At 47.9% G+C, this 13398-nt stretch overlaps 1 protein-coding gene across 2 annotated transcripts in view; it reads left to right on the top strand.

Moving 5' to 3' along the window:
- The first annotated feature begins 5900 nt into the window (after positions 1–5900).
- The window catches only part of GRIPAP1 (GRIP1 associated protein 1), a 69530-nt gene continuing 62032 nt past the window's right edge, over positions 5901–13398 (top strand). For both annotated transcript variants that reach the window (XM_082205412.1, XM_082205411.1), the window contains exons 1-4: positions 5901–6179; positions 10848–10914; positions 12374–12435; positions 12604–12630. In XM_082205412.1, the coding sequence (XP_082061538.1) occupies positions 6138–6179; positions 10848–10914; positions 12374–12435; positions 12604–12630 (198 nt within the window). In that variant the 5' untranslated portion in view covers positions 5901–6137. The remainder of the gene's footprint in view (positions 6180–10847; positions 10915–12373; positions 12436–12603; positions 12631–13398) is intronic.

The following is a 13398-nucleotide window of genomic DNA, read 5'->3' as shown; positions in this document are numbered from 1 at the left end:
TATTGGCCGGGGGCCAGCGCTGTCCGAAGACACTTCCGGGTCACGTGGCCAGCGTGGCAACGCTGCTCTGGCGAGCCAGAGCCGCACACGGAACGCCGTTTACCTTCCCGCTGGTAAGCGGTACCTATTTATCTACTTGCCCCCGGGGGTGCTTTCGAACTGCTAGGTTGGCAGGCGCTGGGACCGAGCAGCGGGAGCGCACCCCGCCGCGGGGATTCGAACCGCCGACCTTTCGATCGGCAAGCCCTAGGCGCTGAGGCTTTAACCCACAGCGCCACCCGCGTCCCTTGAAGTTTGTACATATACCTTATTTTAGGCCAGGGATGGCCAGCTTTTGAATTTGCAGGAGTCACTTGGTTACTCAAGGCAGCATTTCCCCACGCATTGATTAAAATTTTGGTATAGCTGAGGGTGGGGGCCTTCCAATTTAGTCACTAATCCACAGTATACTTTTGCACTTGAGAGTCCAATTCTGAGACCATACTGCTAAATACGCATATGGTCAGGAAAGGTGTGCATCAGTACGACTTGTCACTACTTCTTTCACTTGTCACTCTCAGACAGGGATGTGGTAATTTCTCTTGCCACTTGTGAATATTTTATGGGGGAATGCTGCCAATCATACAGGTGTCTACCCTTCGTAAGTAGCAGATAACTGTGGTACAAGAACCTGAGGGCAAGTACTTTAAATCTCTTGTTGAGGCTGAATGAAAGAACTACAGTCAGCATTGAAACAATGTCTGTACTCTAGGAGACTTCAAGAGGCTTAATGTTTTTTTGTATATGGCAGCCATACTGTGAAATACTGCAGCTAATGCCAAACCATAGATACATACACATATATGTTTGTACACGTGTATTTTCAGTGGCATAAATCTTTCCTGAGAGACAAAACAGATAGGTGAAGTCAAACTACTGCATTTGCAGCACCAAAGTGACCTCCCTGGGGCACAAGCTTGTATGGAAGTCCAGGGCTGCCCAGATGACAACACCCTCCTCTGCCTCGCTGATGTGGACCAAACGAAAGCAGAGTAATACATTAGGCATCAGCTTGGCTGCAAGGGTTTCTGGAAGGAGGTGTACAAAGCGCCATCCAACCACCTTTGTGTAGGGCTTACTCCTTAACCTTTTCTCCTCCCGAATATATCCTGCAAGGCAGCAGAGGTTTAGGATCAGTTTTCCAGGTCGGAAAGCCCCATTTGCTCCCCACTTCCCTCTACAGCATGTGCAGAACCCCCCCTCTTGACCGTCGGACCCATGATGGCTCTCGTCCATCTGCCAGAGCCTGTCTTCACATGTAGGGGAAGCCCCAAGGGTTTGAGACCCATTGGCTCCCTTCACCTGGTTTAGCCAGCCAGTCAAAGCTGCTTCCTGGGATGTAGCTGCTAGTGCATGCTGACAGCTTCTAGGAGCTACAGGTAAGAGCCGAGTGCAGGGTGGAGACCAAAGGTGGACAAAATGACCCAGAAGGAGCAGGAAGTGTCACCCACCAGAGGTACTACCCCTCCCCTAACACCCCTCCCAACCCGTTTATGTATGTGTATATAATATATATATATGCTTTCGTAGATTTTTATATTTGTTTTCGTAGATTTTCACGGGTACAGGAATGCAGGTTTTGGTGTCTTCGGGTGTCTTCCCGTGTAAGAGTCGGGGTGTCTGTGCGACGTTTCGACGAGGTCTCACTCGTCATCTTCAGGCTGGTGCTTTCGGCTTCTTGTTACTGGAACAGTAACAAGAAGCCGAATATATATATATATATATATATATATATATATATATATATATATATATATGCTTTCGTAGATTTTCACGGGTACAGGAATGCAGGTTTTGGTGTCTTCGGGTGTCTTCCCGTGTAAGAGTCGGGGTGTCTGTGCGACGTTTCGACGAGGTCTCACTCGTCATCTTCAGGCTGGTGCTTTCGGCTTCTTGTTACTGGAACAGAGCAGAGTCTGGTGTTTGAGTTCCTATAAATACTGTTGAGGGGTGTGGTGTATAGCCTCCAACGTTCTGGGCAGAGAGGAAGTTCCTAGATTAGTGTGCCTTTTCTTCTTTTGTTCCTTAATTACTTGAGGGATATCTTGGGTGATTTCATGAGTGATATTCTGAATACCACTGGGTGGGTCATTAAGTGTAGATTAGTTGCTAAAGCTTTCGTGTCTTGACCTCTTGAGCTTGTGAAGAGTTTTTCTGAGAAGATGGCTGTGCTGCATTTAGTTGTGCTCTGGCTTGGCTTCGTGTATAGGGGCGAGCTGTGGTTTTGTGCCTTGTGCCAGCCAGATCTGTGTAGGGATTGCAGGGGGGTGCAGCATCCGGAGGTGCCACTATAGTTTGGCTACTGGATGGAGTCTGTAATATGTCTGTGGAGAGGGTCTGGGTTTGGGTCTGGTGTGGTTGATTGGTGACGGCGTTCTGTGTGCCTCTGGTTCTGCCCAGCCACGTACATTGGACAAACAAACAGACGAATAAATGCACGTATCGCAGAACACAAGAATGCCGTCAAAAAAGAAGAAAAAACTTCCTCTCTTTTCCAACACATGAAAGAAACAGGACACGAAATTAATTTTGCAGATTCCAAATTGCTCTTTAACATGGAACATCACCACAAGAGAATAATCATGGAAGCCATCGAGATAGAGAAACACCCTCACAACATGAACAAGCGTGACGACACGTCCCGCCTGCCAGACATCTGGAAATTAGCCCTCCCCACAAAAACCGACACCAGAACCAGAGGCACACAGAACGCCGTCACCAATCAACCACACCAGACCCAAACCCAGACCCTCTCCACAGACATATTACAGACTCCATCCAGTAGCCAAACTATAGTGGCACCTCCGGATGCTGCACCCCCCTGCAATCCCTACACAGATCTGGCTGGCACAAGGCACAAAACCACAGCTCGCCCCTATACACGAAGCCAAGCCAGAGCACAACTAAATGCAGCACAGCCATCTTCTCAGAAAAACTCTTCACAAGCTCAAGAGGTCAAGACACGAAAGCTTTAGCAACTAATCTACACTTAATGACCCACCCAGTGGTATTCAGAATATCACTCATGAAATCACCCAAGATATCCCTCAAGTAATTAAGGAACAAAAGAAGAAAAGGCACACTAATCTAGGAACTTCCTCTCTGCCCAGAACGTTGGAGGCTATACACCACACCCCTCAACAGTATTTATAGGAACTCAAACACCAGACTCTGCTCTGTTCCAGTAACAAGAAGCCGAAAGCACCAGCCTGAAGATGACGAGTGAGACCTCGTCGAAACGTCGCACAGACACCCCGACTCTTACACGGGAAGACACCCGAAGACACCAAAACCTGCATATATATATATATATATATATATACACACACACACACACACACACCCATGGCCTCACTCTGCTGCACGGCAGCTTCTAGTGCTTCTGCAAGAATAACCCGGCAACGGCAGCTATAATCATATCTTAAACCAGGCTTCCTCAAACTCAGCCATCCAGATGTTTTTGACCTACAATTCCCATGATCCCTAGCCAGCAGGACTAGTGGTCAGGGATGATGGGACCTGTAGTCTCAAAACATCTGGAGGGCTGAGTTTGAGGAAGCCTGTCTTAAACTCTCCTGTCCAAGGGCAATCAACTTCCACTGACTGAAAGCCGCTCTAGGAGGGAAATGTGCCTGATCTCCATGGAGCCCACTTCCGCTTTGTGGGAACGTAACTTTCTCTCCCTGACTACACTGTAAATGGTTGCTGTTTTCCTTAATTATTTGGGGGGGGGGGAGGAAAGCGGAAACAAGGAGGACATCTAAATCTCCCCCTCCTGCGGTAAGAGTCTAGTAGTTTTCCTAATCTCCGAGAATTCTTCTTGCAATAGTTCTACGACGCTCGCTTCCTAAAAAATGTCCGCTAAGAGAAAGAAAAAGAAATTGGGAGAAAAGCAATGACAAACCTAGACAGCATCTTAAAAAGCAGAGACATCACCTTGCCGACCAAGGTCCGTATAGTTAAAGCTATGGTTTTCCCAGTAGTGATGTATGGAAGTGAGAGCTGGACCATAAAGAAGGCTGATCACCGAAGAATGGATGCTTTTGAATTATGGTGCTGGAGGAGACTCTTGAGAGTCCCATGGACTGCAAGAAGATCAAACCTCTCCATTCTTATGGAAATCAGCCCTGAGTGCTCACTGGAAGGACAGATCCTGAAGCTAAGACTCTAATACAGTGGTACCCCGCAAGACGAATGCCTCGCAAGATGGAAAACCCGCAAGACGAAAGGGTTTTCTGTTTTGGAGGCGCTTCGCAAGACGAATTTCCCTATGGGCTTGCATCGCAAGACGAAAGCCCATAGGGAAATGCTGGCGGTCGGGAGCAAAGACTTTCGCCCACAGCCGGCCTTCAGAAGAGGACCTCTTCTGAAGGCCGGCGGGGGGCAAAAGTCTTTGCTCCCCCCGCCTGCCTTCCCCCCCGCCTGCCCCGGGCGATCTTAAAATGCTGGCGGGCGGGAGCGAAGCGTTCGCTGCCGACCCCCAGCATTTTAAAATCTCCAAGGGACAGCAGAGAAGTCTCTGTCCCGGGGAGATTTTAAAATGCTGGGGGTCGGGAGCGAAGCGTTAGCTGCCGACCCCCAGCATTTTAAAACGCTGTTCCGAAGGGGGGGCGGGGACGCCTGCCCCAGCCGCCCCACATCGGAAAGCTGTTTCGAAGTGGGGAGGGGGGCGGGGACGCCTGCCCCCGCCGCCCCACTTCGGAAAGCTGCTCCGAAGTGGGGCGGGGGGCGGGAACACCTGCCCCAGCCGCCCCACTTCGGAAAGCTGTTCCGAAGTGGGGCGGGGGGCGGGAACACCTTCTGAAGGCGGGCAGGGGGCGAAAGTCTTTGTCCCCCCTGCCTGCCTTCCCAGGGGCTTTTAAATCGCCCCGGACAGCGGAGAAGTCCTCCGCTGTCCCGGGGTTTTTTAAAATGCTGGGGGTGGGAAGAAAAGCCCTTGTCCCCCCCCCCCAGTCTTCAGAAGAAGGTGGTCTGAAGGTGGTTTCCCTAGGAACGCATTAATTGATTTTTAATGCATTCCTATGGGAAACCGTGCATCGCAAGACGAAAAACCCGCAAGACGAAAAACCCGCAAGACGAAGAGACTTGCGGAACGAATTAATTTCGTCTTGCGAGGCACCACTGTACTTTGGTCACCTCATGAGAAGAGAAGACTCCCTGGAAAAGACCCTGATGTTGGGGAAGATGGAGGGCGCAAGGAGAAGGGGACGGCAGAGGACGAGATGGTGGGACAGCGTTCTCTCAGCTACCAGCATGAGTTTGACCAAACTGCGGGAGGCAGTGGAAGACAGGAGTGCCTGGCGTGCTCTGGTCCAGGGGGTCACGAAGAGGCGGACACGACTAAACAAGAGAGAGAGATATATTAAAAGGATGGAGCTTGACGACCCTCCCCTGCTTCCAGTCAGGCCAGGAGGGCTGCGGTGCCCCCTCCGCCGAAAGGGGGGCTGTGGAAAGCGCCAAAATCTATCCAAGAGCGCGGGCCTCTGCGGGCTCCGCTGCGGCCTCTTTCCACCTCCGCCCCGTCATCCGGCTCCGCGTCTTAAGGCGCAGGGAAAGGAGCGCGCAGCTTCCCCGCTGAGCCAACGGCCTCCGCACTTTCTCTTTCCCCCGTTCCATCCCATATTACTGGCGGGGAAGGGAAGAGGAGAAGCGCGAAGAGTTAAGCTGCCTCCTGGCCTCTTGGTCATCTTCGCTCGTCGCGCTTCTCCTCCTCCTCCTCCGCGCTTCCGGTCTTCGGCACCTCTATGCTCCCTTACTTCCGGTCTTCGGCACCTCTATGCTCCCTTACTTCCGGTCTCCGGCCCGTCTACCCTTCCCACTTCCGGCCTCCAGGCGCCTTTCCCTCTTCCCCCCGCCTTCGCTCATGCCGCTCTGCTTCCGGTGGGAGTGGGAAGGGAGGAGAGAGCGAGAGCGAGAGCGACTGAAACCCCCCATTCAGCTGGTTCCTCTTCCCGGCTTCCTCTCTATGATCTCCTCTTAAAGCCATCCCGGGCCGGGCGGGGGCGGGGCTTCTCCCCCTCCTTCTCCCCCGCCTTCCCTCCTCCTCTCGTGGGTCGAACCAAGCAGGATCCGAACCGGGGGCCGGAGGGGGAGGGAAGATGGCGCAGGCCTTGTCTGAGGAGGAGTTCGAGCGCATGCAGGTGCGTATGGCCGGGCGGCCCGGTGGGTGGGTGGGGAGAGGAGTGGGGCGGGGCGTTGGGAGGAACAGCACCCAGTGGGTGTCATGAGCGGGGGGTGGGGGTAGGTGTCGTTGAAAGTATTCAGGGCAGGTGGGGGTCCAGCTGCCATTATGATTTTTTTTTTTGGGGGGGCAGGGTAGAGATGCAGAGAGTGATGATTCCTGAAGATTTGAGGCTGGGGGCCAGAACTGGGTGGGTGCTGTTATTATTTGTTTATTAAATCTGTATAGCACCTTTCACCCCAAGATCATCCATAAAAAGAACCTAAATACATGATGATAAAACCCCAATAACAAACCAACAACATAACAACATATACATATTTAAAAGGCTGTAGACTGTTTAATCAAAGGGACGTGAGTGGCATTGTGGGTTAAACCACAGAGCCTAGGACTTGCTGATCAGAAGGTCAGCAGTTCGAATCCCCACGACAGTGTGAGCTCCCGTTGCTCAGTCCCTGCTCCTGCCAACCTAGCATTTCAAAAGCACGTCAAAGTGCAAGTAGATAAATAGGTACTGCTCCAGCAGGAAGGTAAATGTGCGCTGCTCTGGTTTGCCAGAAGCGGCTTAGTCATGCTGGCCACATGACCCAGAAGCTAATGGTCACCGACTCTGGGGTTGCGGCCCTCATCTCGCTTTATTGGCCGAGGGAGCCGGTGTGCAGCTTCCAGGTCATTCTGCTAATGGTCAGGGGTCCCTTTACCTAGATTGTTTAATCAGTTGTGTGATATATGTGTGTGTGTGTATGTGCGCGCGCGCGTTTGCTGCATTTGTTCTTTCGGCTTCATGGTTAAAAACTCATTAGGTCAGGGCTGAGGAGCCTGTGGCCCTCTAGATGAGCCTTTCCCAAGCTTAGGTCCCCAGGTGTTGTTCGACTACAACTCTCATCATCCCTAGCCAGCAGAAAGAGTGGTCAGGGATGATGGGAGTTGTGGTCCAACAACATCTGGGAACTGTCCTCATCTTGCCCGCCAGGTTGAGAACGGCTGCTCTAGATGTTTCTGGATTGTAGCTCCCATTTTCCCTGACCACTGAGTGTTCCAGCTGGGGCTGGAATTCAACAAGATCTGGAGGGCCACAGGTTCCCCACTTGTGCCTTAAGTGCATCCCTAAAATTTTAACGTGCGTAAGCCAGTCCTTGGCCTGTGGGAATTATCAAACACAGTACTTTTGAATTGGCAGCCTCTGCTGATGTTTGCTTTAAACCTTTCGGTCTGCTTTCTGTTGCCTCCCCCAAAATTATCATTGGCAAATTCTCATATGAACTGAAAATAAATTTATTTATTTTAATTTATATACTGCCTTTCAGCAAAAGATCTCAGGATGGTTCACAGATTTTTAAAAATAAAAAAAACCCATCCTTTTCGTGGCCTCCTGTCTGTGGAAGTGTCACCTCCTCTAAACTAAGCTGAGCACCAACACTGACGTCGTTAAAAACCCTTGTTCAAAACCCACTTATTTTCTCTGGCCTTCACTGGTCGTTACTGCCAGCATTGTGCATTCTTTTTTATGATCTTGTCATTTCAGATGAAAGGCGGTATCTAAATATATTAAAGAAATAAAGTAGAATAAACATGCTTCCCCCAACCCAACCTACCATGCTCTAACTCTACTTTTGCCTCCCCACTTCTTGCAGGACTTGCTGGCCCTCTGTATACTAAGAGACAAAGAGAACGAAGAATGGAGTTCCTTTGCCCTTTAAATCATATGGGCAATCTTTGTTCCTCCAGATGGTCCTGAATTACAACTCCATCAACCTCAGCAAGTATGGCCAATGGCCAGGGATAATGGAAGTTGTAGTCCAGCAACACCTGGAGGGCCAAAGCTTCTTCACATCTGTTTTAAATAGTTGTAGAAGAAGGGGTTCTAGCAGTATGCTTTTCTCTCCTGCCACCATTTCCTCTTCTATCTAACCATTCATGGAGCCCTGTTCTCATTTGCTATTTGGTCCTCCTAGCATACATAAATATATGCCAAGGCATCTTTGCTGATTTCCATCATCTTGCGCCTTGCTGTGCCCCAGAATCTTTGGGGGCTCAGTTCATCCCTGCAGGGGAAGCAGTGTCACGTCCTCCTTTGCTTTCTTCTCTTGCTGCTGCTTTCCTCAGTTGTTTCCCCTCTGGCTGCCCTGGAACCCAAGAGGATCAGGCCCAAGGCCCATGTAGTCCAGCGCTCAGAGTGGCCAAGCAGATGTCAGTGGGAAGTCTGCAAGCAGGACCTGAGACCTGCCCCCTTGTGATTCCTAGCAACTGCTATTCAGAGACGTAATACTTGCAACCTTGGAGGTAGAACATAGTCAGTAGCCCTTCCTGATTCACTGCTGAGAGTTTCAGCCACGCTGCTTTACTTTTGAAGCGTGAAAAAATGGTGAATGAAGTTCCCATTCTCCAGTTGCTTTTATAAAAGAAGAGATCAAACAATAAAACTGTTAGCACATTTGGAAACCTAAGCAGGGTCTGGCATGGCTTCAAATTGGATGAGATTCCTGCATCGTAGCGCGTTGGACTAGAAGATCCTTGGGGTCCTTTCCAACTCTACAATTCTGTGATGATATATCCCATTCCTTGATCTCTTATTCCCACTCCCCAGCCACCTTTAGTCCAATAACCAGATCACAGGTTGCTTTTCCAGAGTGCATAAGGGCCCATTGGTCCTTGATTAATCACATGCACAGTGGAGAATTTTACCTGTGAAGGGGCATGTTAATTTCACTCTAAGGGTGCTGCCTGTTTTTGCAAGTAGGTTTTTGATGTATACGAGGGAACCTGTAGCCCTACAGATGATCTTCTACTCCAACTCCAATCAGCCCCAGCCACCAGAGCCAGTGGTCAGGGATGATGGGAACTGTAGTCCAACATCAAGGTTCCCCGTTCCTGATGAATATAACACAGTAAGAAACTTGGTCCACTTCATTTCGTTTTAGGACCTTGAGGGAGTCAGTTCAGTGTCAGGAGAAACCAGCTAGCAATGAAAGGAGCCATGGAGGGGGTTTGTCATGTGATAAACACAAGGACTCTTTCTGCCCTTTTCCAGACTTGGTTATGTTTACTTTCTGATACCTGCAGCAACTCTTTCCAGCACTCAAACAATGTATGCTTTTTACTTTGCTACTGAAACACAACTATCTCTTGTGGGGAAGAAGGCAGCTGATACAATGATTTCTTTCACAGATCAAAAACATATGCAAGTTGTGGGGTGTGCTGTTGTGAGGGAACAGAGTTAAGACTATAAAGCAGGAGTGGGAAAACCTGTGACCATCCAGTGTTCCTGGGCTACAACTCCCATTAGCCCTGACCATTGGCTCTGCTGGCCAGACTTGGTGGGTGTTGTTTGAGTACAGCCTCTGGAGTTCCCCAGAAAGTCCCCAGCTCTGAACTCCTGAGTGAAATATGGCTGACCGCGTGGTGTTTGGCACCTCGTCCCACAATCCCAGAGTCACTTATTGGTGGCCAGAAAAACTAGTTGCTATCAAGGCTTTCGATGCCAAAACACCCTTCCCCAAGCTGGTGCCCTCCCCTCCGGGTGTTTTGGAGTGTCGGTTTTAATGTGGGGAAGGGGTTGTCTGTCTCTTTGGTAGTAAGTCACTTTGGGTTGCCCTGGGCAAGATAAAGCGACTTAACAAATTTAATAATAATAGCTCCCATCAGCCCTAGCCCAGGGGTTAAGGACGATGGGAGCTTTGGCCACAAGTTGGGAAAGGCTGCATTCAAAAATAACAAATGGGGGAAACTGATGCAGACATATGGAAGGCTGATGGCAGTCTTTCCATTTCTTCCAGATTGCTGCTTCCATATTCCCCATATCAAACACCAGGGTAGACATGTATATTACACTTATCCCGAAACAGGAAATGGACCTATTATCTGTTAAAAATTATAGGCCAATCTCTTAATGGATTATAAACTGTTTGCAATTATATTAGCACACCGCATGAAAGTGGTATTAAAGGATATAATTCACCAAGACAAGACCAAATTTCTTCCAGGCCATCAGTTGAAAGACAATATAAGGAATACAACTAAAATAATAGAATATCTGGAGGTGAGAAATGAAAAGTAAGGGGCATTGATGTTTATAGATGCATAGAAGGCCTTTGATAATATTTCATGGACCTTTATGAATAAGTCTATAGAGATGATGAACTTTGGAGAGTCATTTCTTAAATGGGTGGTTACTGAGATCGGGTCAAGTCCTATCTCTGATCACCTTGAACTGTTAATACTACTACTACTTTATTATGATGATGATGATGATGATGATGATGAGACTCTTCTTCTCAGGGTTGTGGGTTTGAGCCCCATGCTGTGCAAAATATTCCTACATTGCAAGGGGTTGGACCAGATGACCCTTTTGGTCCCTTCCAACGCTATGATTCTATGATTTCTGGGCCTCACATCTGCAAAATGAGAGTAATGCAGGCTTATTTCCTAAAGGTTGAGGACAGATGAAATAAGATTTGGATTACATTGTCCACAATTCAAAAAGTGTCCCACGCATTGTTTCCCAAGGAACTCATGTTCCCGGCTTGATCAGTGGAAAAAGCCCTGGGCTCTTGGCCACAAACCTGGCCAGAGTTCTGCATTGACTGGCCCTGCCAGCTTCTTCATTCTTTACTGTTTCTCTTGCTAGGCTCAGCTACTGGAACTTCGGACTCAGAATTACCAGCTTTCTGATGAACTCCGCAAAAATACTGCTGGTAAGAAGCAGACCTTTCTCTGCCAGCCCCTTGAGACTGCCAGTATCTCTGGTTACTGGGTACAGCATGTTACATTCTGTGTTCTGCAACTGAGATTAAAGCAGCGGTTCTCAACCTGTGGGTCCCCAGATGTTGTTGGACTACAACTCCCATCATCCGTGAGCTCTGGCCTTGCTAGCTAGGGGTGATGGGAGTTGTAGTTCAACAACATCTGGGGACCCACAGGTTGAGAAAGGCTGGATTAAAGTATCACAATCACCTTGACTCCTATTTATTTATGTTAATAGTTGCACGCATGTAACATGTGCTCTGTTCTGTGTTTCACAACGGAACTGTTGTAGAGTCTGGAATTTTAAGGAAAATAATGGTTGCAGGAGGAAAACATTAAGTAGGAGTGGTATTTTCTGTACACACCAGGCTACCTGTGTGCTGTGGTTTTGTTGGAGTGCAAAACAACAACAACAAGAAGAAGGGAGGGGGGGGATGGGATCTGGTGTTGACCAGAGAATTCAGCTTTCATTAAAAACCACCAGTAGTCCATATGATTGCAAAGGCATGCTTGAAAGTGTACAGGCAATGCCTGGTGAAATTGTAAAATTGAAGCAAATTGCCCCATCACCTTTCCTGTGGTTAGAGGGTTGAGTGTTGGTGGCCTAACCACAGCCTCTTACCTTCCTATAAGTAGCAGAAGCAGAATAAACTATGCTGAAGTTCCAGGGGCTTGCCAGTCCCCCCGCATCCTTGGACAAGGGATGAAGAGGTTGCCAAACAGACAACTTCCCTCTCCAGATTGAAGCTCTCTAGCCTTGCCATCAGATAGGAAGTGGGGTTCCACCTCAACCAATCGCTACTGGCATCCTCTTTCGTCCTTTGTCCTTCTTTTGGCTGCTTTTGCCTTCCTTAAGATGACTGGCTGACTGCTCTCTGTGCACTGTTGGAAGGCCTAACATCTTTCTATGCCTTCTTACCTCTTGTGAAACTTTCCCCTGACACTCCCGTTTGGCTGCCGTGCTCCCTGAGCCTGTGGTCTCTCTGTCGTTTCCAAAGACCAGGAAAAACATCTCACTGCAGCAGAAACATACACACACTCTGCTTCTGAAATGCAGTTACAAGAGAGGACACAAAATTTGCTCTTTTATACGCATGTATTTAAAATGTTGAGATTTGTGTTCTGTGTCAGATACCAGAGTTCATGTCGTGTTCTACAAGTACAGAATCATAGAAAACCAGCGGCCCTCTCTCTAAAGTACCGTATTTTTCGCTCTATAACACGCACCCGACCATAACACGCATGTAGTTTTTAGAGGAGGAAAATCCGTAGGCATGCCACCCGTAGGCATTTCCTCCATAACACGCACAGACATTTCCCCTTACTTTCTAGGCGGGGAAAAAGTGAGTGTTATGGTGCAAAAAATACGGTACTTCTTCAATTCTGATCTCTTTCCTTTGATATTTTTAGAATTAAACGGTCTTCGGCAACGGGTGACCTATTTGGATAAGGAATTTACCAAAGCTCAGAAGGTAAAGTTCTTCACTGCAGTGGCTGTGTGGGAGGGAGTGGGGGAACCCCATGGGAAGAAGTGGGTACACCCTGCCATAGAAATAATTGACTCTGACTCTGGGGTGTAATGATAACTGTTTTCCCACCTTCCTATTGATGTATTATTAACCAATTTCTCTCTTTCCCAGGCTCTGAATAAGAGCAAGAAGGCTCAGGTAAGGCTTCTTGCATGTGTTGCTTGCTGTGGGTGCTCCCAATTATCTTTTTTTAAATATATATATATATATATTTATTGAAGTTTCAGAAAAAAGAATTGCATAAAAACAAAAAATACAAGATTAAAATACAAGAATAAAAAAACAAAAATAAAAATACAAGAAAAATACAAAATAAGTACACAGATAAAAAAAAATAAAAATAAAAGATCAACCTTTCCATATTTTACATTCATATCCTTGTTTCCCTGACCTCCTCATGCCTCCCTTTTTTGTATTCCAATTCAATTAATTAATTCAGCAATTTCTTTCCCTCCTTATTATCCTAATCTTTGATCTTAATATATTATAACATTAAATTTTTACCTATTTAAAAACCCAATTTTCCATATTCTTTTATATCATTACAGCTAGAAACCGCTTAACTTCATTCAAACATCATTCTAACATTCATTAATTTTGCAATACTTCTGTAAATAGTCTTTAAATTTCTTCCAATCTTCTTCCACCAACTCTTCTCCCTGGTCTCGGATTCTACCAGTCATTTCCGGGTGCTCCCAATTATCATCCTGCCAAGGTCAACTCCATCTCTCCCACCAACATCTGTCATTTGATCATCAATGGTTTGGGGAGCACCTCCAGCTCGTGGGCCTTTCTGAGCCCACCAGGTCCCCCCATTTAGTCCACCTGTTTTCGCCAGACCACACACCTACCTGCCACACTAGCAGGCGTCTGGGTAGGGTGACCGACCCTTTCCACCTGTCAAAC

Source organism: Podarcis vaucheri (assembly GCF_965113315.1).
Source record: "Podarcis vaucheri genome assembly, chromosome: 17".
NCBI classification, from domain to species: Eukaryota; Metazoa; Chordata; class Lepidosauria; order Squamata; family Lacertidae; genus Podarcis; species Podarcis vaucheri.
Note: the sequence above shows the minus strand (reverse complement) of the source record. Positions and strands in the feature narration are given on the sequence as shown.